The 26,929-nt window shown below is 44.3% G+C and overlaps 1 protein-coding gene across 2 annotated transcripts in view; it reads left to right on the top strand.

Annotated features, from left to right (window-relative positions):
- ZNF496 (zinc finger protein 496) overlaps window positions 1-25,333 on the top strand; it is a 33,041-nt gene extending 7,708 nt beyond the window's left edge. Inside the window, exons 6-10 of one of the 2 annotated variants that reach the window (XM_074361045.1) lie at window positions 1,415-1,491; window positions 13,848-13,959; window positions 14,459-14,566; window positions 15,609-15,722; window positions 21,950-25,333. In XM_074361045.1, the coding sequence (XP_074217146.1) occupies window positions 1,415-1,491; window positions 13,848-13,959; window positions 14,459-14,566; window positions 15,609-15,722; window positions 21,950-22,707 (1,169 nt within the window). In that variant the 3' untranslated portion in view covers window positions 22,708-25,333. Of the gene's footprint in view, window positions 1-1,414; window positions 1,492-13,826; window positions 13,960-14,458; window positions 14,567-15,608; window positions 15,723-21,949 lie in introns of both variants that reach the window. The other variant, XM_074361044.1, reaches the window with a different exon arrangement.
- The last annotated feature ends 1,596 nt before the right edge of the window (window positions 25,334-26,929 follow it).

The following is a 26,929-nucleotide window of genomic DNA, read 5'->3' as shown; positions in this document are numbered from 1 at the left end:
CTCTGTTTATCCCTTCCCACCCTTTTTCCCTGCTGGTAACCGTAAGTTTATTTTCAGTGTCTGTGAGTCAGTTTCTGTTTCGAGATTTGCAGATTCTAACTGCTACATATAAAATAGATAACAGGAAACTATATTCAATATCTTGTAGTAATCTCTAATGAAAAGGAATTTGAAAAGGAATATATGTAATGTGTGTGTATGACTGAAACATGCTGTACACCAGAAATCGACAAACATTGTAAACTGACTTTACTTCAATTTTTAAAAAGTGGGAAAAAAGAAACATCTCTTACTAAAATCCACGCCCACCTAGCCTGTGCTTCCAGCAGCAGAGTGATGAGGGGAACCCCCCTACCTCATCCCACGCCCACAAATGTCGCTGCTGGCTGGGCTGGCTCCTGTCTCAGACTCTTGTTACAAGTAGCCGCACCTGCCCCTGCTGCTGACCGAAAGCTCTGTGCCCCCGGTGTGAAAGCTGAGGAATGCTGGCTTCTAGTGTTAGCTTTGACACTGGTTTTGCACGATGGCCTGGGGTTAACTTCCTAGATTTTCTCTAAGCTGAGAGATGACAGTGCAGCTTTCCAAGTCTTACTCAGCGGGAGGAGCACCTTTTGAAACAAAGCTCACTTTGACACGGCTGCACCATGGGCTGGGTATATGGCTCACTTCTTGCACAAGCCTGAGCAAGTGCTAGTCAGGGGAGAGATCATATCAGAATATAGCTGAGACCCGGCTCGCCCAGGATAAGGGAGCGTGAGATGACCCCAGTACCACGCTCTGCGCTTCTGTGTGATGGTGGTTAGGGCACTGCGCCAGGTGCTTTTGCAGGAGAATCTAACAGTGATAACGGTCTTTCTTACGGAGCTTTGCAATTTATAAACCTATAAATGTATAAATTTATATGACAGTAATCTTCACTGCCAACAGGTCTTACTGACCTCTCCACTCTGGAGCTTTAACCTTTTTGTGGGTGTGTGGGGAGTGGTAATTAGGTTTATTTATGGGGCTTTCACCTTTTTTTTTTTTTTTTTTTTTTGTAGGGTCGGGGAGATAATTAAGTTGGTTGGTTTGTTGGTTTTAATGGAGGTACTGGGGATCGAACCCAAGACCTTGTGCATGCTAAGCATGAGTTCTACCACTGGGTTATACCCCTCCTCCCCAACATTTATTTCATATTGTGGGTGGTAAAGCTGAGGTCCCTGGACCTACTAGGAGGCACGTAGCTAATTGGTGACAGCCACCTTGAACCCAAGCTTTCCGCGTTGAAGTCCCCGTTGACATGTCTGAAAGCAGAGTGACAGAAATGCTTACGGTTTGCAAGTACTTTTTGTATGCATGATCTGGTAATCTTCTTGCTACAGGTGAGGAAAGAGACCCAGGATTTTATGAGATACCCTTTTCTGATCTCTTTCAGTTCCGCAAGACACTTCCCTTCTTCAGGAAGTGAGTTTGAGGGACGCACAGCAGGTGACTGCCCTCCAGCTGCCCCCGGTGAGTGATTTCTGCAAGAGTCTTTAAGAACCTCTCCATGTTTGCCTCTCTGTAAGCTGCAGGGCAACTTTTCCAGGACCCCAGGCCAGCTTGCTGTCTGCCACACAGGCTGTTCAGCCCTGGCCCAGACAGACTAATACAGGAAGGACATGGGTTTATAAGGTGCCCTCCTGCATCCCTCCCGCCCACATGGTCCTGGCTCTCCCTTGTGCTGGCTGTTTGTCATCTCCTGGAGCCTTTGTGCAGACAGTGATGGTGGAAGACAGATGCCCTTGAGTCCTCATCTGTCGTCTTCCTGGCATCTCAGAGTTTCTTTCCTGTGAAAAAAGAGACTCCACTCATTTCCTAGTGTATTTTTTATTTAGTAATAATCACAGTGGTAACTATTTCAGCAATGTTAGGAAACAGAGGGGAAAAACACAGATCATTTCAACACCCTCCCACAACCATGCAGTGGGTTTTCAGGGAGTTTCCTCTGCGTTTTCCCCTTCCACGTTTCCACACAAGGCTGACTTTCTCAGGTGTCCTCGCAGGATAGGGGCTGGTCTTAGTCTGGCAGGTCCTCTCAGTCTCCTCTTTCCTGCCCAGTTTCTGCCTTCAGCCGTGGTTTCCAACCATACCCCTTCATTTTTCCTTTAACACTTTGCGTTGGCTGGTATGAAATTTAGTTTTTACAGCATCTCCTTCTGCAAAAGTAGATTATATGAAGGTGTGGACCTCATTTCATTACTTGGTCCCTGGCAGATGGAGGACTGTCTGATGGACATCTGTACAGTAAACAGCTCACGCTAGCTCTCAGGACGGTGCATTCGATAAGACCTTAAACTTGGGGAGTGCAGAGGGCTCAGGAGGGGAAGGAATTAGCCAGGGTACACGGGATGGGGCGTCTCCACTCCCTCAGCACTGTTCCCAGGGGCCCAGGTGCTCTGCACGTGTGTTTCAGCGTCTGCTATGTACTGTGATGTCTGATGACATATGACCCAAAGGAGGTGAAATGCACATGACCAGTATGACACACAAAGACATACTGAGAATTTAATATCTAATGAGCTTCGGTACTCGTCTTTGAGTTTCCCCAGGTTCCTGTAAATACCATAGTGAACAGAAGATGTGGATTTTGATAAGTCATTGCTATTTCATCACTCTATTGAAGATAGTTTCTGCATAGTGCGCTAGGAGTCCCGTAACCATCATGAAATTCTTTTTGTTTTGTTTTGTTTTGTTTTGTTTTTTGGTCCAAAGTAGACTTTAATGGTTTTGAGCTATTACAAACCAAGATTCAGTATAATCATATGTCCATGTATGGGAGGTGCATTGTATAACGGGGTTTTTTTGAATTAAATCCTTTGGAGAATACAAGCAATGTTTATTAAAGGATAAACTTAAGATTAAAATACATTCTAATTTGAATATATGTATATTCAAAAATGTATTTAATACACACAATTGAAGTCCAAAGGTAACTGCCACAATTACGTAGAACTAGACCCACAAAAGATTTTTTTTCGGGAAGGGGTATTTTAATACTGACATTGTTTAGAATTGCCAACAGATACTGTTAGTAAAAAGAACACCTTTAATGATGTTAATGTTGGTTTTAGATTTTAATATTTATTTTAAATTTTAGAAAATACAACACTTAACTGTTAACACTCAGAGCAGACCATTTCCATCTTATCAACCTTGATATCCCACACCCCCTGACCAAACTATCCATTAGCAGGAACTTTTAATGTTTCGTAACTTCTTTTTTCACCCAGCATTAATTTATTAGCTAACCACCTAATACTTATCTTTTGAGAGAATTAAGTGATTTTTAATTTAGTTTTAATAATGTAAGACAAATCTAGTGAAATAACACTAAGTGTAAAATACACATTTCATTCAAAGAATAGTAAGAATGTAGTATTGTTTTGCAGTTAAGTTTTAAGGTTGACATTAGTCGATTTCTCTGCAAAGGAACTTTATGTAAGGGATTCTTTATGTCAATGAAAGAAAAAAATTAAATTAGTTAAAAGTATATAATAAGTTATTGAAAGGAATGTATATGGTTGAAATAACACGAACTAGAACTTCAGACTGTTTGGGGTGAAGGTCTGTTTACTGTTGTCATTTCAAGAAAGTTATATAAACTGCTTTGTATAGCATGTAACGTTTGGGAACTGACTGTCAGGCAGTATGATTCTGTGGAGCTTCAGCTAGGGTTTTGCATGTATCAGTGGTCCAGTGTCACTGCTGAGTAGAATTCCTTAATATGGCTCTACCGCAGTTTGCTTAACCATTCACCTGTTGAAGGACATCTAGGTTTGTTTCCAGTTTGGGGCCATTTTGTGTAAGGCTGCTATAAACAGTTACATCATTACAGGTTTCATTTCTTCGGGGTAAATGCCCAGGCGTGCAATTGTCGGGTTGAGTGGCAACTACATATTTAGTCCTGCAGGACCACTATCTCCTTTTCCAGAGCAGTGATACCATTTACATTCTTACGAGCAGTGTATGACCAACCGACATTCTCTACATCCTCCACTGTTTGTTGTTCTCACTTTTTTTATTTTGGCCATTCTGATAAGCGGTATCTCATGATGGTTTAAATTTGCATTTTCCCTAGTGGCTAATGATACTGGACATCTTTTCATGTGCTTATCTGCCATCCCAATATCCTCTTCTGTGAAATGTTTTTTCATGACTTTCATGTTCTTATTGAACCATTTACTTTTTTTTTTTTTTTTAACTGTTGTTTCAAGAGCTCCCTATATATTCTAGATAATTGTCCTTCGTTGGATATGTGTTTTGCAAATATTTCCTCTTGCTCTGGAACTTGGCTTCCCATCCTTTTAACGGTTTTTTTTTTTTTTTTAGCAGAGCAAAAGTGTTACATTGTCATTCAGTCCAGATTGTCAGTTTTTCCTTTTAAGAATCATGTTTTTGGTGTAAAGTCTAAGAACTCTTTGCTTAGCCTTAGACCCCAAAGAGTTTTCTCCTGTTTTTTAGTTATATAATTACACATTTTACATTTAAGTTAATGATCTATTTAATCCATAATCTGTGATCCGTTTGCATATAGGTCCATGATCTGTAATTTTTGTGTAAGGTGTGAGACTTAGGTCGAGCTTTGTATTTTTTTGCCAGTGGATATCCAGTTGCTCCAGCACCATTTGTTGAAGAGGTTATCTTTCCTCCATTGAATTGCTTTTGTTCCTTTGTCAAAAAATCAGTTATGCATATTTGTACAGGGCGATTCCTGGGTTCTCTGTTCTGTTTCATTGGTCTATTTGTCTCTTTCTACTTAGTACTGCAGGATTTTGATTACTGTAACTACACACTATGTATTGAAATTGGGTAGATTGATTCCTCCCATTTTACTCTTTTTTTAAAAAATTATTTTAGCTATTTCACTTGGTTTGCCTTTCTCTGAATTTTAGAATAATCTTGTCCGTATCTACAAAAGGTCTTACTGAGACTTTGATAGGAGTTTTGTTAAACCTGTATATCAATTTGGGGAGCATTGACATTTCTGGCATCTGAGTCTTTCAGTCTGTGAATGCAGTCTGCCTCTCCGTTTATCCATTTCTTTGATCTCTTTTGTCTCTGTAATTCTCAGCATATAAATTCTTCATGTGTTTTGTTCGATTTATACCTAGATTGTTCATTTTTTGAGCAATTGTAAGTGATAACATATTTTTTATTTTGATGACAACATACCTGTTTAGAGTATAAGAAATTGATTTTTATATGTTTACGTTATATTCTGTGATCTTGCTGGTTTGATGCACCCAGTTTAGGGAGGGTTTTGTTTGTTTGTTTAGAGTCCTGAATTTTCTATGTAGACAATCATGTCTTCTGCAAATAAGGGCAGTTTTATTTCTTTTTTTCCAGTTTGTATGCCTTTATTTCCTTTTCTTGCCTCATTGCATTGGCTAGAACTTCTAGCACAGTGTCAGACAGCAGTGATGAGAGCAGACATCCATCCTGGCCTTTTTCCTGCTTAGGGTGAAAGCATTCAGTCTTTCACAATTAAGTATAATGTTTGCTGTGAATTTTCTGTAAATTCTCTTTAACAGGTTGAGGAAGTTTCTCACTTTCTGTTTTCCTGGAGTTTTTATTATATGTGATTATTGAATTTTATCAAAGCCTTTTCTACTTCAGTTGATATGACCATGTGAATTTTCTTTGGGCTGTTAATATTGTGGGTTATAGTGGTTGCTTTTTGAATATTGAACCAATCTTGCATCCCTGGAATAAACCCTTTCTTGTCATGGTACAAAGTTCTATTTATATATTGCTGAACTTTATTTGCTATTATTTTGTTAAGGATTTGTATATCTATATTCATGAGAAATATTGGTCAGTGGTTTTGTTTGTTTGTTTTCTTTGCTGTTTTTGTCTAGTTTTGGTCAAGGTAATACTAGCTTCAGAAGATGAATTGGAAAGTGTCTCCTCTTCTTATTTCCTAAAAGAGAGTGTGTAGAATTGTTGTTAATTCTTTGAACATTTGATAGGATTCTCCAGTAAAACCAGATGAACCTGGGGGGGTGGGGGGGGTGGGGTGGTGGTATTTTAATTATAGATTCAACTTCCTGAATGGTTATAGGGCTATTTATACTGTTTCGTGGTGGATGAGTTGTGATAGTGTGTCTTTTTTAAAGAATTGTTTCATTTAATCAAAGTAGTCAAATTTATGCATGAAGAGTTATTTGTAGTTTTTCTTTATCATCTTTTTGTTAGGTCTGCAATATCCTTCATTCATTCGTGATATTGAAAATTTATACTTTTTTTTTTTTGTCAGTCTTGTTTTCAATTTTATTGATGTTTTCAAAGAACTACCTCATTGTCCCATTGATTTTTCTCTGTTGCTTCTCTATTTTCAATTTCATCGATTTCTGTTCTCATCTTCATTACTTGCTCCATGCAGCGTGTTTCGGTTGGCTTTACTATTCCCTTTCTAGGTTCTTGAGGTGGGAGCTTACATTATTGGTTTGAGACTTTACCTCAAATGTAAGCATTTCTGATACAAGCATTTTAGTGCTATAGGCTTCCCTGCTTTAGCTACATACTGCTGTAGTAACAGCCCACAAATTGTAATACAATGTATTTTTGTCTACATTCACTTCAGTGTATTTTTAAATTTCCCTTGAGCCTTCTTCTTTGAACCAAGGATTCTTTAGAAGTGTGGTGTTCTGTTTCCCAGGACTTGGGAATTTTTCTATTATTGATTTCTAGTTTGATTCCATTGCTTTCAGAGAACACACTCTATGATTTCGACTCTTTCAGATTTGTTTGGAGTTTCTCCTCTCCTTCCAGGATTTTGATGATCCAGCGTATGGTCCGTCTGGGTATCTATTCTGTGAGCATTTCAATAAGAAGACATACTGTGCTGTTGATAAGTGACGTGTTCTCTGAGTATTGATTGGATCCTGTTGGTTGATGGCGCTATTGAGCTCTCCTGTATCCTTGCTTATTCTCTAATTGATTGTTTTATCCGTTTTTGAGAAGAGGGATGTTAAAATCTCCAACTATAGTAGTTGGTTTGTCTATGTCTCCCTTTAGTTCTGTCAGTTTTTGCTTCCTGCATTCTGCAGCTCGCTTGTTTGGGGCATATGCATTTAGGATTGCTGTGCCTTCTTGTTGGGTTGACCCTTTTATTATTATGTAATGTTCCTCTCTCTCATGATTTTCTTCACTCTGATGTCTACTTATCTGGTAAATAGAGCTACTCTTTCTTTTGATTAATAGTTGCATAAGTATTTTCCATTCTTTCACTTCCACTTAGCCTGTATCATTAGGTTTGAAGTTTCTTTTAAACAGCATATAGTTGGGTCATATTTTTTAATCCATTCTGTCAATCACTGCATTTTAACTGATGTACATAGACCATTTGTATTTAATGTAATTATTGACATGTTAGGACTTAAGTCTTTTTTTTTTTCTGTTTGTTCTGTTTTTTGTTTCTTTTCTTTTCCTTGCCTTCCTGTGAGTTACTCAAACATTTTGAAGAATTCAGTTTTGATTTACCTAGTGTGTTGTCAAGTGTATATCTTTATATTGTTAAAAAAAAATGCTCAGTGATGCTTGTTAAAGATGGTAAGGCAGACTTCATTCAGGACCACTGCCGTAGATGTAGGGACCACTGCAGTGGGATTTTACAGTAGAGGAGAGAGATGGGGCTTAACTCCAAACACAGCATGAGCAAGTGGGAATTTATAGCTTATAGCCAAGGAGCAGGTTGGGGGGAGGTAGGTGGATGGAAAATTACTAAGGGGAAGTATAAAGATAAAAGGGATTCGTGCTAGACCAACCTACCAGGATTCTTGCTGAAGACAGGCCAAGGTGATGAACCATCACCTAGGGGGTGATGAGTGATGAGGAACCCAATCAGACATGGAAAACAGGAGGTTCTACTAAAACTGACTCATGCTAAAATTGGGTTTTACACGGAAGTGCACAGATGGGCCCAGGGGAAGGTTCAGGAACCTGACTAAGGTTTGGTCAAGCAAAGAATCTTTGTCAATATACCTTTTCAGTGACTGCTCTAAGTATTATATATACATAACTTAACACAATGCTTTACATCCCTTCCCCCTCCCCCTTTTATACTTCAGTTGAGTTAAATAGTTTCTCTACATTTAGAACCACGTCAGACAGTGTTACAACCTTTGCTTCAACTATCAAACCTGACTTAGGAAACTTAAAAGGGGGATGGAAAGCCTGTATTTACTCATATTTCGGCTTAACATTTTCTTTCTTCCTTTCTTATGTTCCACGGTTCCTTCTTTTGTTGTTTCCTTTATGTTTAGAGAATTTTCTTTAGCCACTCTTTTAGGATAAGTCTGCTGGCGATAAATAAGCTGTACTTATTTTTGACTCATCTGAGGGTGTCTCAATTCCTCCTTCATCCCTGAAGGGTATTGTCATCAGATGTAGGATCCACAGTTGACAGTTGTCTCTCAGCAGTTGAAGAACACGGTGTCCCTTCCTTCTGGCCTCCATGACTTCTGACCAGAAACCTGCCATCATTCAAATTTCCTTTTCTCTTGTAGGGAAGGTTTCATTTTTCTCTGGCTACTTTTAAGATTTTTGTTTTTCTGATTTTGTCTTTAGGTTTCAGAACTTTATCATGATATGTCTTGGCATGGATTTCTTTGCATTTATCTGTTTGGAGTTTACTTCACTTTTTGATTCTCTGGGCTTATGTCTCTTTTCAAATCTGGGAAGTCTTGCGTCATTTTTCTCTTCGAGTACTTTTTCAGTCCCACTGACTTGAGAGTTCTGGGACTCTGATGACACAGATGTCATCTTTTGTTGCCATTCCAGAGTTAACCTGAGACTCTGTTCATGTTTTCTTGGTCTGTTTTCTCTGTTTTTCAGATTGGGACAATTTCTCTTTTTTTTCCTTCAAGTTGGCTGACTTTTTTCTGCCCCTCTGTTCTGCTATTGAGCCCATCTACTGAGCTCTTTATTTCAGTATTGTGGTTTTCAGTTCTAATGTTTCCATATATTGTTGATGTATCCAGTTATTGTTTAAATCTTCTGTGTTTTGTTTTTGTTTTGCCAAGACCTTCTATTTCTTTGCTCTTTATTTTTTCAGTTGTTTTAAGCATTCTTGTAATTGCTCATTACAGCATTTTTATCACAGCTTCTTCCTTTGTCATTAGTTCTCACATCTCTGCCATCTCATTATTGGCACCTAGACGACAGTCCTTTTTTAAATTCAGTTTGACATTTTCCTGGTTCTTGATATAGTGAGTGATCTTCTATTGAAACCTAGATGTCTTTATGTTGCATTATGAGTCTCTGGATCTTATTTAAATCTTTTACTTAAATTTTTTTCTTTTTTGTCTTAATCTTTATGGAAGTATAGTTGATTTACAGTGTTGTGTTCAGTGTTCAGGTGTACAGCAAAGTAATTCAGTTATATGTATACATTTTTTTTTCATTTCAGATTCTTTTCCATTATATATTACAAGAAGTTGAATATAGTACTCTGTGCTATACAGCAGGTCTTTGTTGTTTATTTATTTTATGTATAATAATGTGTGTCTGTTAATCCTCAACTCCTAATTTATCCCTCCCCCCTATTCCCCTTTGGTAACCATAGTTTGTTTTCTGTGTCCGTGAGTCTGTTTTTGGTTTGGTTTGTAAATAGAATTTGTATCTTTTTTTTTAAGATTCCACATGTAAGTGATATCATATGATATTTGTCTTTCTCTATCTGACTTACTTAACTCAGTATGATCTCTAGGTCCATCCATGTTGTGGCAAATGGCATTATGTTATTTTTATGGCTGAGTAATATTCCATTGTACCACATCTTCTTTATCTAGTCATCTGTTGATGGACATTTAGTTTGTTTCCATGCCTTGGCTATTGTAAATAATGCTGCTGTGGACATTGGAGTTCATGTATCTTTTCAAATTATAGTTTTCTCCAGATATATGCCCAGAAGTGGGATTGCTGGATCATATGGTAACTCTGTTTTTAGTTTTTTTAAGGAAACTCCATACTGTCCTCCACAGTGGCTGTACCAGTTTACACTCCCACCAACATTCCCACCAACAGTACAGGAGGGTTCCTTGTCTCTACATCCTCTCTAGCATTTAGGTTCTGTTTTTTCTTATAGGTTAAATTTTTTTGTGTACCACATTCTGTTTCTGAACTTTTCCTCCTCTTCTGTGTTGGCCTTTTTTTGTTCCAAACCACATTTCTGATTTTGTACTCTTTTATAAAATAGTCACCTTACCAATTTGTTAAACATTTTCTTGCAGTTCTTTCTATATTGCTAATATTACTGATTATTTATACCACCATAAGGTGATTGAAACATGTTTCAATTTTTTTAGTTGAAATAGTGTCATCTTTTCTTTTATGATAGTAAAGAATTTCAGTTTGTAAGAAATTGGTTAAAAAAACAGGAAGAGCAACTGATTAGAAAATAGAAACATAGGCAAAGAAAATAAATGAGCATCTCAAAGAAGACAAAATTCAATTGGCCAGTAAACCCCAAAGAGAGTTATTCTTCAAGGAAAGAGGAGTTACACTTTTATGAGTGCTTCATACCCACAGTGTTGCTAGAAGCTTAGACATTTGACAGTACCCAGTGTTGTTGGCAAATGTGTATAGAAACAGACATGCCAGTGCATTGCCAGTGGGAGTGTACCTTACGTCCCCCACTTGAAGAACGATGTGGAAATCCTTAATATCCATCAAGATGTGTATTCCCAATGCTCCCTCTGCATCTCTGCTCTGGAGAGATGCCCATGGATGGGGTGACAGATAAGAGAGTTCATCGAGCTGTTGGCTTGTAATAGCAAAGTACTGGGGAAAACATGAACATTGTCAACAGTAGAATAATTCTATGAAACTAAATACATGAAAGTCAGTGAACTACACCTACATGTATCAACATGAATAAATCTTAAACAGAATGGTGAGTGTAAGGTAAGTTCAACATTAAAAACATACAAAACAGGGCTGTTACTTCAAACTATATTCAGATGTAGTGGGAGTCTAAAAAGCACACATAGAATATTAAACACCAAATCCAGGCTGCAGCCGACCTCTAGGAAGGTCTAGAGATGAGACTGGGACCAGGAGCTCAGAGGAAACCATAATGCCACCTGTGATGCACCACACCCTTTCAAAGAAAACCTGAAGCAAAGACTATTACCTGTTAATAATTTTTACACCTTAGTGGGGGTACTTGGGTATTTTGTTTCAATTTTTAATAATAAAATATAAATGATACATGCTTAGAGTGAGCCTTCAGATGCTAGAGAAAAGCGTAAAGAAGAAAAGAAACCTCACGTACGATTCTGCCAAGCAGTGTGTTCTCCGTCCTTTACACACATCTCTGCACACATCCCTAATGATTTCCTTAGGAAAATCTCCTACAAATAGAATTACTGGATCGCAGCGTATGCATGGGTATGCTTCTGCTGTGTTCTCCCAGATATTGCCCAGAAATGTGCATCTTCCCAATCGAGTTTGAAGGCCTATTTTCCTACGTCCTGAAGTGCCCAGGGGAGCACCACACTTTGAATCTTCTCTAATCAAATGGACTTGGGCGAAAAAAAAAAAAATCCTCATAAATAATTGTAAACGTATGCCCGCGGTAATGTAAATATAAGACTGTTGAATTTCACTTGTATTCTGATGGTTGACATTTTAAGACACAATGTGTGGTTGGCAAGATTTCTAGGGGCCCACGAGACAGCTTTAACCCAACAGCTCCCAATCTTGACTTCTTGTCAGTCACTTGTGGAACTCTTCATAATTTTTTTTTTCCTTGAAAGGGTAATGCTGTTTCATAATTCAGGAGACACTAGATGATATTACTGAACTGATATTAAATTTGGGGAGTATTAGAGTGGCACTAGTGACATTTTGGCCAGATGGTTCTTGGTCGCGTTGGGCTGTCTTAGGTGCAGCCCCAGGGGTGTGGAGCAGCATCCTTGGCCACCACCCACTCAGTGTCAGTAATGCCCACCCCTTAGTGGTGAAAAACATCTCTCTAAACATTGCCAGATATCCTCTGGGTGTAGAATCAATCCCCCTTGGTTGAGAACCACTGTGCTACAAGAATTGTGCTGATGTAGGGGAGTAACTTTTTTCTCAGGAGATTCATGCTGAGGCACATGGGGGTACCATGTCGTGGTGCCTGCATGTCCCCAGGGATCCAGGAGAATGAGTAAACATACCCACCGTACCACTTACCACGTATGTGAGAGGGGGAAAATGACCAAAGGGCACGATGTTAATTTACTGAATCTAGTCGAAGAGTTGTATGCTCCTCCTATTCCTTGTATTGCTCTGTTTTCTCTAGGTTTAATTTTAAAAATTAAAGGGTATATGTGAAGAAGGAAGAGTCCAAAGGTATCAGAGCAGAGTCATTGAAAACTCTCCTTTCCCATGCCTGCACCACACCCCCCACACCCGGCCCCTAGGGCAACCAACCGGATGGCAGGGACTGGTAATTCCAGAGATTTAGATACAAGGATATGTGTCTATTATGAATTCTTAAAAAAAAAAAAAAAAGATGTTAGTATATTATACAGAAGTACTATGGGTTGCATTTTTTCCCTTCAAAATTTTATTTTGAAGTCCTTTCCAATTAACTTTATAAAGGACTTGTTTTGTTTTGTTTTCTTTTAACCCAAAATGGAATTTTATTTTAAATGCTTTGTGACTGAAACACTCTACAGAAACTGTGTGGCTGTGAAGCCAGTAAATAGTGACATGCTTAGTAGAAACAATACATTTATGTATTTCTGTTCTTCTGGGATTAGAAGGTACAAACAAGTGTCAACTAGACCAATAGTTGTTCATCTTTCACATTTTACTTCTCCCAGATATTCTATTAAATGACCAAGGCTCCAGATTATTACAAACAAAATGAAGAATTTTTCAATGACATTTACATTACTGTCAATCTGTTGTCTCATTAGTATTTGCAGGAAACTTGAGAACCTAGCTTCCTGCTCTAACTGGCAAGAATGTATATCTCTATTTTGTAAATGATGTTTTTATTTTTATGGTCTCCTGGTATTATGTGGCTATGCCATTATTTCAAAAATTAAAGTTAATTTTTGACACATTCCCACGGTTCGTAACACGAAGTGCAAGAAAAGCCTCCCTGCTGCACCTGACCCTGGGGGTCCCAGCTACCCCCACAGAAGCAGCCAGCAGTCAGGATATCTAGGCATGGTGCACACGGGGGCCATCTAGACAGCCTTCTGCACAGCTGCTTTTTCATGTAACAGAACACCTTGGAGAGCTTCCTACTCAGTGCAGAGAGTCCCTTATTACTTCTGGTAGGGCTGTGATCATGCTTTGTGGGATGTCCTGTTGCTCACTTACACAGTTCTCTGTTGACAAGCACAGATGTTTTCCATCTTTATTGCATCAATGTTGCAGTGAAAGTGCTCATATAGACCTCACACTGCCCATGTGCAAAAAATAAACTCTACAAGTGGAATCTGCATTGAAGGATGAGCACATTGTTAATTTGGTGGGTGTTCCCCATTTGGCCGCCTGGGAGTTGTGGCTGTGCAGCCTCCCCAGCACTGCGTAGGAGGGCCGTTCTCTGTATACATCCTTGGCCACCCTGGGAGACATCCACTGTTTGGATCCAGCCAAACTAGATACATACGAGGTAGATCTCAGGCTAGAACTGGGGAAGCAGTGTGAGCTCCGGAGCAGCCTGCCTGCTTTCTCTTTCTCCTGTCTGCACACGTTGCTGGGAGCTCTGCCTCAGCCCCATCTTGCTTCCCACTTGTTTGTAGCATCCCTCCGCTAGCTTGTCCCTGGATTGAGGTGTACCTGTTCTCCTGTGGTTTCAGAACCGGGTTTCTCCTTTCAAGGACATGATCTTCTGCTTCTCGGAAGAGGACTGGTCCCTTCTAGACCCTGCCCAGACTGGCTTCTACGGAGAGTTCATCATTGGGGAGGACTGCGGGGTCTCACTGCCTCCAAGTAAGACTTAACTCCCCTCTCTTCCTGAGACCAAGGAACAGGGCGAGGGGGCCCATTTCAGACCTCATTGTACCCCTCCCCCCAGCCCCATGGGCGGTCACTATCATAGTGGCCCCAAGGCCACTTTGCAGAGTGAGCATCCCTGCTGCAGTCCCATGTAAATTGGGCTTATTGCCTGGCTGTTTTACTGCTTTTCTTCTGTCATTCCTATCCGAAGGCTCTCTTTATAGCTGGTTTTTAAACTAATAAGCCTAAAAGATGCCTCAGGCCACACCTGGCCCTTCAGCGTCCTCCCTCCCCTGCCCTCTTTCTGCTCGCTCTGTCTGGACTTTCCACTTCTCTGTGGCTCTGCCTGGCCCCTGTTGATGTCATGGCCTATTGTGCGCCCCTCTGGCTTCTCCCTCTGGACCTGTCCCAGAGTCACCACCCTCCTCCTACCCTGGCTTCCCGGGGGAGCAGAGCACGGATGAATGTGTGTCCTCCCCTTTCCTGTGAACAGATGACGCGGCTGCCCAGCTGGGTCTCTCCCAGGGAGAGGAGAATGAGCCACGTGTTCCAGAGCTGCAGGACCTCCAGGGGAAGGACATGTCCCAGGTGTCCTACTCGGGTGAGTAATGACATCAGAACTGGGCGGCTAGAGCAGGGTGGAGGGCTGCCGCCAGCCAGAGGCAGGCCTGCTCCCTGTGCCATCTCTCTGCAGCCCTCTGTCACCTCTGGACCACGTCTTGGTAGAATGTGTCTTGCCTCCTCCCTGATCCCTCACAGAAAGAACGTGGGGTTTTAATTTTGCCAGGTGTGCGGATTGCACTCCACCAACCACAGACTAGGATGTGATGGGAAAATCTCCTCTGTTATAAGTGGTACCTGGCTTGTGCCGACAGCCCAGTGGCCCCCTCCACGAGTGAGGTCAGGGACTCTCCAAAGTCAGGAAGGAGAGGTGGAGGGCATGCCACCTCTTAGCTGGACACTGGGCACAGTGCCTCTGGACGCCTCACCTGTCTACTCCTTCCAGCCACGTACTGCAAGTCGTGTGGGGAAAGCGGACAGGTGCTGGGGCTAAGTTGAAATACACAGATGCACATGTAGGCACCCTCCACACCCCCAGCTTTCTGTGTCACCAGAGCTTGTGTTCAGAACTACCATGCTGAATGCCTCAAGATGCCTGCGCCTTCAGGGGAAAAGCCTTTGTATGGTAGAGGCAGCAGCCCCACTCCCCTCCTCCTTTGGGACCTAAAGCTGGCACAGAGCAGATCAGGACTTCGCTCACCATCCCCACCTGGAACAAGCATCCAGGGCCTCTGGTGTGGCCAGCCTCCCATCCCATCTCTGCCCCAGCAAGCTGTGTCCAGGCTGCACTTAGGCAGCGTCTGCACAGAGAAAGTGGAAATGACAACAGGGTTGGCAGTCACTTGTCCACCGTCAAGTAGACGGGGCTGAACCTGGATCTAGCTTCAAAACCCACATTCGTAGCGTTGGCCCATTTTGCCTGCAGAATTCACATGCTCAACAAACATTTACTGAGTGGCCTCCCTCCCTCTCGGGAGCCCAGGCCTGCTCTCGGATCACAGCCTGGCGTCTGTTCAGGTGCCTTCCCCAGTAGTGCTGCGGCTGCAGGAAAAATCAATTCTTTCATTTTCTTCTCGGGAAAGACTTCCCAGGCCTCCAGCCATTCCAGGTAGAAGAAAGAAGAAAACGGGATGAGCTGCAGGTTCCCGACTTCCAGACCTGCCAGCAGACAGCGCTTGCTCAGAGCACCTGCTCAGGTAAAGGAGGGCCGGGCGGGTGTGGGTGTGTGTGTGATGTGTGTGATGTGTGGCTTGCGCGTGTGTATGTACATGGTGTGTATGTGAGCTCATATTTGCATGTAGTTTGGGGAGTGATGTGGTGCCTAAGTGTGCATCTGTGTATGTGTGTGCATGCATGTGGTAACAGCATGTGTGGTGTGGTGTGTATGTGCATAGTGTGTCTGGTGTGTTGTGTGTGTACATGTGTGTGTCTGTGAAAGTGTGTGTGCCTGGTGTGTGTGTGCACAAGTACGTGTTGTGTTGATGCATACATGTGTGTGGTGTGTGTATATCCATTTGTGCTACTGGGGGGCGGTGGTGGTAGGTTCGGGAATTGAACTCTAAAATCCCTGCTGGCAGCGCCTGGAGGGTTACCAGCTGCCTGCCCTGGTTCTGTTTGCTAGGAATCTCCCCGCTAACCCCCAGTCTGAGCCCTCCCCTCCTTGCCGTACCTGGTGGGTTGTGGCAGGGTGTGGGGTTTGCGTATTTCCTCCCTGAGCGTGGAAGAGCCGAGTCCCTGGACAAAGTGGAACTAAGGAGCAAGCTGCAGGGTGCCGAAAGGGGCAGGGCGCCTCTGCAGAGTGCACTCCAGCTGCTCTCAGGTGTAGCCGCCATTCAGAGTCTGAGTCATGTTGTTAAAAATCACCACCTCCGGAGGCAAAGACAAAAATCCCGCCATATTTAATGTCCTCTGGGTTCAGGAGTTCTTCCAAACCTCATGCTCAAGTCTCTGATCGTCACTTAAACCCACTGTATCATAGAGGTTTTTGCAACTATGAAGACTGACTCATGCACAGTCCGTTTTACCTGTGATGCCCTTTTGAGGCAAGATTTACACAATATTCTGGAATTTCCACCTACATCCACGCAGGGTCACAGCCATTTGCGTCCCCCGCCCCGTACTATGTAGACAAGAGGGGTTGTACGTTTATGTAAGTGACCGCAGGTCTGGATGGACAGTAAGTGCTTCCTCCCTAAAAGCTTAGGTGCTCGCCCCTGGTTTTCTCGGGAGCCTGCTTCTGCACGCTCGGGGTGATCACTCACGTGTGGCCCACTCTCAGTTAGGCTTGATGAGTGCTCCATTCTCAAGACGCGTTTTGAATCCTCTCTGGCTTCTGCCCCGCCCACAGCATGTCTCTCCGCCATGGCAGCATACTTTTAGAATGTGGATGTTCATTACCCCAGAGGAATTTTCAGCTCCAGTCTCCCTTTGCTGGGCTCTGACACCGAATCTCCTTTGAAATGGCAAGAAGCTAAAGGTTGCTATCTGAGAACAGGGAGAGACGATGGGTTGCCAAGAATAGGCACCAGTTTTATTTGGTAGCCCTTCCCACACCTTCTGACAGCAGGTGACGGGTCCACACCCCACACCCACACTCAGGAAGGATGCTTCCAGCCAGTTCCATTTGTGTCTGTCCAGACGGCCAGCACACTGTAATGCTGCCACTAAGATAGAATATCTTTTCGTGTTTTCTCTGTGAATTGCGTAGTTAGTAGTCTTTTGCCCCTTTTTTCTTGTTTGCCTTTCTTCCCTTCACATTTGGTTAACTCTAAAATGTCGAAGCACTGCACTGGTGTAAGGTCTTCACGTGGTTTTACACATCGCATCCTCTCGGCACCTTCTGAGACAGACGCTGTCTTAGCCAGCACGGGCTACCATAGCAGAATACCATGGAGGTATTTTCTATTCAACAACAGATTCAGTTCCTACAGTTCTGGAGGTTGGGAAGCCTAAGATCAAGTCAGCTGCAGACCCGGTGTGTGGTGAGGCCTCTCTTCCTGGCTTGTAGATGGCTGCCTTTCCCCATGTGTTCACCTGATCTTTCCTTGGTGCTTCCTCAGGGAGACAGAGAGCTCTTGTCTGTTCCTCTTGTTATGAGGGTACTGATCCCATCACAAGGGTCTCACCTTCAAGACCTCATAGAAACCTGATTACCTCCTAAAAGGCTCACCTCCTCATACCATCACACTGGGAGTTAGGGCTTCAACATACAAATTTTGGGGAGACACAGACAGCCCATAATGGGTACGATGATGTCTCCATTCTGCAGCCTGGGCACCCGAGCTGAAGTCACCAGCCCAGGGTATCAGACTGAGGAGCTGAACCCATGTGGTTGGGCTCCAGACTGTTCTTTGCTCCCCATTAGCTTGCCTTTTCTATGAATTCGTAGAAACTCAAAATTACAGGTTTGAATCTGTTGTCCCTTGTGTATTTGCACATAATTCCTCCTGTTTTTTAAACTTTGTTTATATGCCTTTTTGGCACATAGTTTTTAGAGTAATTTTAATCTGTAAATATAATTCATCTCTTTTTTGATTTTATGTCTTGCTTAGGAAAGTCTCCCCATCCTAATATTTAAGAATATATTTTTAATAACCTATCTATCTATCTATCTATCTATCTATCTATCTATCTATCTATCTATCTATCTATCTATCTATCTATCTCCACGTCTAGCTTCCTATTCTCCCTGCTTCTCTCCTTAGCCCCTCCAGCTGACAGGGGACCTTTTATTCCCAGGTCACAGTGCCCTTCTTGAGGAGTTGGCCATCACCTGGGCATGGGCCTTTGCCTGCCCCGCAAACCTCTTTGAACACACCCAGCAGACTGGTCCTTCCTTGGCCATGGTCCAGCATGGCCACAGGCTTTCGCACTCATCACCACCCCCTTCCAGTTGAGCTCAATTCTCCTGAAACCTTGGGCAACTCTCTCTCTCTCTCTTAAATTTTCCCCTGTAAGTCAGAGATGGGAGCCATAGCCACCTTGTGGAGTTATTGTTGGGGATTAAATGATTTAATACATATAAAAGCACTTAGACCAGTAACTCTTCCCTGTTCTCCCTTCTGTTAGCCTAACAGCCAGTTCTGCTCCCTCCCCCCAATCTCCCTCCTCACACCCTTTTGTACTTATCAGTGCTGAGCTGAGAGGCATCCCTGATGTTACTCCATTCTGTATATGGTAGTTTGTGTCTGTGAATCCCAAACTCCTAATTTCTCTCTCCCTCTTTGGTAACCATAAGTATGTTTTCTAGGTCTATGAGTTTGTTTCTGTTTTGTAAAAAACTTAATTGGTATCATTTTTTTTTTTAGATTTCCACATATAAGTGATATCCTTGATATCTGTCTTTCTCTGACTTACTTCACTTAGTATGGTAATCTCTAGGTCCATCCATCCTGCTGCAAATGGCATTATTTCATTCTTTTTAATGGCTGTATAGTATTCCATTGTGTAAATATATCACAACTTCTTTATCCAGTCCTCTGTTGATGAACATTTAGGTTACTTCCATGTCTTAGCTATTGTAAATAGTGCGGCTATGAACTTTGGGGTGCATGTATCTTTTCAAATCCCAGGAGTGGGATTGCTGGGTCATATGGTAACTCTATTCTAAGTTTTTTAAGGCACTGTTTTCCATAGTGACTGCACCAAATTACATTCCCACCATGTAGGAGGTTCCCTCTTCTCCATACCCTCTCCAGCATTTATCATTTGTGGACTTTTTAATGATGGCTGTTCTGACCAGTGTGAGGTGATACCTCATTGTAGTTTTGATTTGCATTTCTCTGATAATTAGCGATATTGAGCATCTTTTTACTTACCTGTTGGCCATCTGTATGTCTTCCTTGGATAAGTATCTGTTTAGGTCTTCTGCCCATTTTTGATTGGGTTGCTTGTTTTCTTTTATTGAGCTGTATGAACTGTTTGTATATTCTGGAAATTAAACCCTTGTCAATAGCATTGTTTGCAAATATTTTCTCCCAACCTGTAGGTTGTCTTTTTGTTTTGTTTATGGTTTTGTTTGCTGTGCAAAAACCTATGTAAGTTTGACTAGGTCCCATTTGTTTATTTTTGTTTTTATTTCTATTGCCCTGGGAGATGGACCTGGGAAAACATTGCTACGATTTATGTCAGAGGATGTACTGCCTATGTTCTCTTCTAGGAGATTTATGGTGTCCTGTCTTATGTTTAAGTCTTTAAGCCATTTTGAGTTTATTTTTGTGTATGGTGTGAGGGAATGTTTTAATTTCATTGATTTATATGTAGCTGACCAGCTTTCCCAGCACCACTTATTGAAGAGACTGTCTTTTCTCCATTGTATATTTTTGCCTCCTTTGTCAAAGATTGATTGACTGTAGTTGTGTGGGTTTATTTCTGGGCTCTCCGTTCTATTCCATTGATCCATATAACATGACTTTTTAAGGGGATACAGTTCAGTATGTAACAGTTCACCCTCTGTTCCCCCATAATTCATGCTTCTCAAGTGCAAAATACATTCACCCTATCCCAACATCCCCTAATCTATTCCAGCATCAACTCTGAGTCCATAATTTAATCTAAATATCATCTAAATCAGATTTGGGTGAGATTCAAGGTACATTCACTTACATCTGTGAACCTGTGAAACCAGACATCAAGTTATGTGCTTCCAAAATGCAACAGTGAGGCAGTCACAGAGCAGACATTTTCATTCTAAAAGGGAGAAATGGGAAAGAAGGCTGACGGCTCCCAAGCGAGTCTGAACCCTAGCAGGGCAGATTCCGTTAGATTTTAGGGCTTGGGAGTCATCTTTGCTCAGTGCTCTGCCCGCCCTCTGGGCCTGTAGATGCAGCAACAGCTCTGTCAACCTCTTAACTGCCCGTGGGGCTCATCTTCCTTTTTCTTCAAGAATAATGCATGTTTGCAGCCAATTAGCTCTACTAGTTCTTTCTAGAAGTCCGATAGCCTTCCTTCAGGTCATCCTGTCTCTGTCCTTTGAAGTCCAGGATGTCAGTGTGTCTGTTCATATGACGTTCTCAGAAACATTGTTGGCCCCTCACGCAGTTTATAGGGGTCCAGGCTGTCAGGCAAGAGGGTCCCAAGAGGGTCCTCTACAGATCTTTCCTGAATTTTCTCATCTCCATTCCTAGCTTCTGAGATGGTTGAATCCATGGTTGTCCAGCCACCCTTGGTGTTCTCTCCAGAACATACTTTCTCATTTTTCGCAATATAAATAGACCGAAATTTTTCTAAATCTTCAAGTCTTGCTTTCCCACTCCGCAGTCTCACGTTCTACCCAGCGCCCCTCACACTCGTCTTCTGATGTATGGACAAATCGCCCACAGCCTAGTGTCTTTCCTGCGTTCTGTGGCTTTGGGTCTTCCTGCCGTGCTCTGTCCAGTTCCACTTGCCCTTAGTTTCCCTAACTTGCCAGAACTCTCCTCCCTCCAGCAATGAAGCCCTGCTGGTCTCTTGAAGAACCTGGTAGCATTGCCCCCTGCCCCTTAGACGTGAGCCCCACATTTCACAAAAGGAAGGAAACAGTCCTGAGGAGAGCTGTGCAGTGGGCTTCTGGGTCGTAGGCCAGGCCCTCATACCTGGTTCCCCAGTGCTCACCCACCTTCTCCCCACGGACTGCTCTCCATCATCACAGACTCAGGATCCATTGAGCCAGCTTCAGTGTAATTTATAAAGTGCCAAATACCTCTACCCATCACCACTGGTGGCTGCTGGTGGGCCTCAGATGCGACACTGAGAGGGAGAGATGACCTTGGGTGGTCCTGGACCGTTGAACAGCCCTGACGTCACAGCAGGGCTCAGCCCTGCTTCAACCCTGAGCCCTTGGGCACATCACCTGAGTTTGCCTATGTTTATAATGTGGCAAATAATGTATTAGGTTGTGTGCAGGAGCAAATGGGGCTGTGCATGTTGTCAGTTTCGCACAGCCCCTGGGACATTTCAGTTCCCAAAGTATGGTAGCTGGCAGCTTCCTGGTACTCTTTTTATAGAATGTAGGGTCGTCTTCTATCTCAGAGCCCTTAACATGCCCTGACAGAATTTTTTCCCATGCCTAGTTAAGCCAGGCAGTTGCGAAGTGATGTGTCGATGGCCAAGACTTAATTTAACACAAATAGAAATTCTTAGAGCTTGGAGGAGTTTCAGTGGCTAGGAAAGAAAAGAAAAAAAAAAAAGGACTGGGTCTGGGAGCTTAGGATAAAAGGGAGGGAAGAGGCAGAGACAAGAAAGTGGTACCCAGAATGGGCTAGCACAGTGTGGCCCGTGCTGAGGGTTCCCTTCCCACAGGCTATACCAGAGGTAATACGCAGGGGGAGGATCGCTTGCAAAAATGTGGGTTTCTGGACCCAAGCTGGACCTCCCTGGGCGGGGTTCCCAGGGGCTAGGACGTGGCCGGGGCAGCACTACTGACCTCCACTTTGCTTTCTGGTAGCCGGAGGTGGTGCGCCGTTCCCCGAGAACAGCCTGGATGAGGAGGTGACCATCGAGATTGTCCTGTCTAGCTCTGGGGAGGAGGACTCCCAGCTTGGCTCGTACTGCGCAGACGAGCCCCGGAGCCCCATGGAGAAGCAGCGCAGCCTCCCCTCCTCCCCCCGGAGCGGCCTCGAGGCAGCAGGCGAGGTGCAGGCCTCCTCCAAAAAGTCCTACGTGTGCCCGAACTGCGGCAAAATCTTCCGCTGGAGGGTCAACTTCATCCGGCACCTGCGGAGTCGCAGGAAGCTGGAGAAGCCGCACGAGTGCTCGGTGTGCGGGGAGCTGTTCAGCGACAGCGAGGACCTAGACGGGCACCTGGAGTCCCATGAGGCCCAGAAACCTTTCAGGTGCGGCGCCTGCGGGAAGAGCTTCCGCCTCAACTCCCACCTGCTCTCCCACCGGCGGATCCACCTGCAGCCGGACAAACTGGAGGTGGTGAAGAAGAAAGAGCAGGAGGCACCAGGGGCCCTGGGCGGGGAGCCCGACGCCCTGCTGGCCAAGGGCAAGGCCAAGCTGCATTTCCAGTGCTGTGACTGCGGGAAGGTGTTCCAGCGACACGACCACCTGGCCCGGCACCGCAGCAACATTCACATGGACAAGCCCCGGCGTTTTCAGTGCCGGTACTGCGTCAAAAGCTTCTTCCAGAACTCTGACCTCCTCCGCCACCAGCGCCTGCACATGAAACGCCGGTCCAAGCAGGCGCTGAACTCCTATTGAGTCAGCTGCGGCCCCAGCCTGGGCAGAGTGCGCCCTGCGCACGCCTGGGACGGACTGGCTCCAGCCTCCTCCCCAGGACAGAGACCACAGCCTCCTGCTCTTTCCTCTCAGGTAGAAGTGAGATAGTGGCCAACTGAGCATTTGTTCTGTCTCTGCTGTGCCCAAAGCCGGGAGGGCGTGTCACCAGCAGCTTGGACTTGCCTGGGGTTTGGGGGCTTGGAGAACCCAGTCCAGTGGTCCCCAAGCGGGCGGAGGGACCAGGGCGCCTCCTGCCGCGGTGGCCCTGTGGAGGTCCGTCGCTCGCCAACTCACTTTCAGTACACTCCCGCCCCACCCTGTCCGAAGGCCCGCCGCGTCCCGAGGCCTGGGGGTGACCGCACTTTCTCTCTGACAGCAGGAGGCTGCGGGTGGGCTGATGGGCGTGGAGGAAGGTAGTGAGGCAGGGTGCTTCCCGTGGGCACAAGGGCAGCAGGGCCAAGCACAACAAGCCATGTCATCAAGTCCCTGTCACCATCTGGTCCACTGGAACGCGTCGCAATTTTCAGATAGCCCTTTCCCGCTCAGAAGCTTTGGTGCGGGCTTGACAGTTTCTTCTTGCCGAAGGGCAACTGTGTCGTACCTTTCATTTGTGATGGCGGGTAGTTTAATTAGGGATTGTGAGCTCATCCAAGGCAAAGCCCACACTTCCAATTTTATGTTTCAACACGCTCTCTACACTGTCCTCTGTAACCCGAAGGTCACTGGTGTATGGCTGTGGGGTAGAAGCGAAGTCACCGCCATTTGGAAGGCACTTAAGCTCCCCCTTCCGCTTCTGTCCTGTCTAGGAAAGGGGAGCCCAGGCCCCAGTGAACGAGGGGCTCCTTGGGTGAGCTGAGCGGGTGAAGTCAGGTTCTATGTATGCATTATTAGTGTGCCTGTTGTTGGTTCATTAGGGCTGCTGTGACAAAGGACCAAAACCTGGGGGGCTTAGAACCACAGAAATTCATCGTCTCTGTTCTGGAAGCCAGAAGTCTAAGATCAAGGTGTCAGCCAGGTTGGTTCCCTGTGAAGGAAGGATCTGTTCCATGCCTCTCCTTTAGCTTCTGGTGGTTGCCAGCAATCATCGATCCTCTTTGGCGTCTTGAAGCATCACCCCGTCTCTGCCTTCCTGTGTATGTTCCTGTGTACGTGTCTGTCTCCAGATTTGCCCTTTTTATGAAAACAGCAGTCACACTGGATTAGGGTCTTCGCTCTGGTATCTTCCTGTTTTAACTAGTTGTATCCGCAATGATCCCATTTCCAAATAAGGTCACATTCTGAGATCCTGGGGTTAGGACTTCAGTGTGACTTTGGGGAAGGGGGAGACACAATCCAGCCCACACCACCAGATAATTCTGAGGTGCTGCTATATCATTCCTGATTCACAGATGAGTCAATACAAACTCGAGTTAGCTTGTTCCCAATTCATTGGAAGCAGGATTCAGACCCAAGCTTCTCCCAGGGTGGGTGTCCTCTGCATGACAGCCTGTAAAGTTCATAGCCTGGGATTCTGAACTGGGAGTGACCATTGGTAGTGAAACCTCAAGCAATGAAAACCATGGTCTTGTTCCCAGAAGACGCAACGTTGGCTCGGCTCAGTGGAGAGAAACCAGGGGGGCTGTGGAATCAACAGTGGCTGAATCAGAAAGCCAGTCACCAGGCATGTGTTTTCTGTTGGTCTGTCAGGTCCCATCAGCAGGCAGGAAGACTGGGTGCATGAATGCAAGGCCCTTTGCTCTTTGTCACCCACTTCATTGTCACTGTAAGAGGCACTGCTACCACAAACCCAATGAAAGAGTTGCAGGGTCTTACGATTGCTCTGCAGGGGTAGATGCGTCTGTATACCCAGGAACAGGAAATGCAATAAAATCATTTAATCATACCTTACACGAGAAAAAACTGTTGGGACTCTTTGTTTCTAAACAGTTTGCCTTTTGGATTGATCTGCCAAAAGAAAAGAGAAAAATACGAATCCTGAAGGCCAAGGAAGTGGAAAATTCCAAATAAGCCAGATTCTTTGTACATTTACCCCCACCAACCTGTGCACTCTTGCCCAAGGATTCCACTAAGGGGAAGGCTGTGAACCCACTCACTTCAAACATTTGTCTAAAAGAGAAACACTGCTCTACTTGGTTTATTTTATATATAAAATCGTATCATAAATAAGACAAAGGGAAGTAATGGAATTGAGACCTATGGGGAGGCTGTACGTCTGTTCAGTACTCACCAAATATTTTGAGGGAGCCCCCCACTCATTGACCCACACCTGACCAAGGCACCTCACTAATCAGAAGGTCACCTTGCCCCTGGGTTCAGAAACCTTCCTGGGTGATGTAGCTCAGATCCCAGGCTCTTCCCACGCAGAAGCGGCCAGTGAGGTTACCGGCGCTGGAGAGGGCTCCTCCAGAAGACAGGAGAGCCGACCCGCTTGGTCCTTTCTTACCCTCCCTGGCTGGCTGGGCAGACAGGTGGGCTACGTCTCTACCTCGTCACGGATGTTCAGAGACCCCACAACTGAAAATCATCTGTCCCCCCTGTTCCTCTGATCCCTTGTCATTGTTCCCATAAACTCACAGGTGCATAATAAAAACTTGACTCGATGAATCAATATTCGTGTCAGACTCTTCATTTTAGTTAAAAAATGTGCAGCACAGCTGAGAGAGAGAGTTAACTTGACAAGGAGAACCTGAGGTGGGAGGGTGCTGAAAACGGCCCCTCTGGATGTCAGGCATCATCTGGTGAAATTTTTAGGCCTCAGATAGCTCTGGCCACCTGAAATGATTTCTCACCAGAGGAGAGAGGAAGTAGCTGCTTCTTTACACCAGGGGTTGGACGCATTCCTGGTCGCACCGCAGCCACCAACCTCTGCCGTTTTAATGAATCCTCTGTCTCCCAACCTCTTGCCCCAGCTAGGAAGAACAAAGATGAGGCCAGTAGTGAGAAGGTACCTTGTCATTCCTAAGTGACATCATTGCACAAGTGGAAGACAAGGCACGAGGTCTGCCTTGGACTTGGAGGTTGGTCCTGGTTGCTTTTCTTCCATGAGATGGTTTCCCTCTGTCGAAAGTGGAGTTTTGATCAGGCACAAACGCTTCTGCTTGCAGCAAAATGTAGAGAATTAGATGACATTTACGTCACCTCCTCAGTTCCCTCAAACAAGCTCAGGTGCATTTCTTATTAGCAACAAAATTTGATAACTGTCTTGTCCTAAAAGTAACGGTCAGTGCCCATCTGTGCTCCAACGCAAACAAGTCTACAGGTTAGGTAACATGCATGAGAAGGCAGTGTAGCCAGGAAGGGAGCACTGGGGGGAAGACTGGATGACCAGGCTCTCCTGCAGTCCTGTCCCACGGCTAAGGCATCCCGCGTCTGCAGGCTGGTTATTAGGGATCGTAAGTTCAAGGGCAAAGCCTGGGGTTCCATTTATACCTACTTTGACCATCCCATACCGACTGGGAAATTCATCTTCTCTCTCAGCCATAGCCTATAACCAAGGTACCGGGATTAACGTGCATATAATCACCAAGGTCCACTGCAGGGTTATCAATTCTCCATAAGAAGATGCAGAACTCTTTTAAGAAGAAATGGAAGAGCAGATTCCTCAGAAATACAGAGAAGTGGGAAAGGCCAGGCTTACCTTGCATAACTTGGCTATGGCCAAGGCTGTCACAGGCAGGCTGGTAACCCCCGCAAGACAAAGCAGTGTCTCCTCACACACAACTACATGGCAGGGGATTACCCTTTTCCCTTTATCTGCTAAAAAAAACCAATTTGGTACAGTTGTGTCTATGCTAGCCTACTGTATACAGGTCTTTTTACATCTCGTCAGAAGAGGATCTGAGGTAGGAAAGAGTATAAATTCAGGTGGCAATCATACCAACACTTTGTATCTTCAGCAAACATTAACTTGTTGAGTTACAGGCAAGGGGAGTTGGGGACGGAGTTGCGGATGGAGTTGCTAAGAGGAGCTGGACCAATTTTATCTTGGTCTCCTCTTTGGCCACTCATATTTTCCTAAAATGTCTCGACTGATGTTAAGATGATATTCTATGGTCATGATCTGAAAACCTAACTAGCAACTTCCTCTAACCATCTGCTCAGGAAGCAGAGTCTGACCAGATGTGCACTCACCAAATTTATAGAAGCCGAACCGGGTGCTCCAGCAAAGATGGCCACTGAGGTGGGAGAGCCCAGGGACCCCACA

This window comes from Camelus bactrianus, chromosome 3 (assembly GCF_048773025.1).
Source record: "Camelus bactrianus isolate YW-2024 breed Bactrian camel chromosome 3, ASM4877302v1, whole genome shotgun sequence".
NCBI classification, from domain to species: Eukaryota; Metazoa; Chordata; class Mammalia; order Artiodactyla; family Camelidae; genus Camelus; species Camelus bactrianus.
This window is presented reverse-complemented; position numbering and strand designations above follow the sequence as displayed.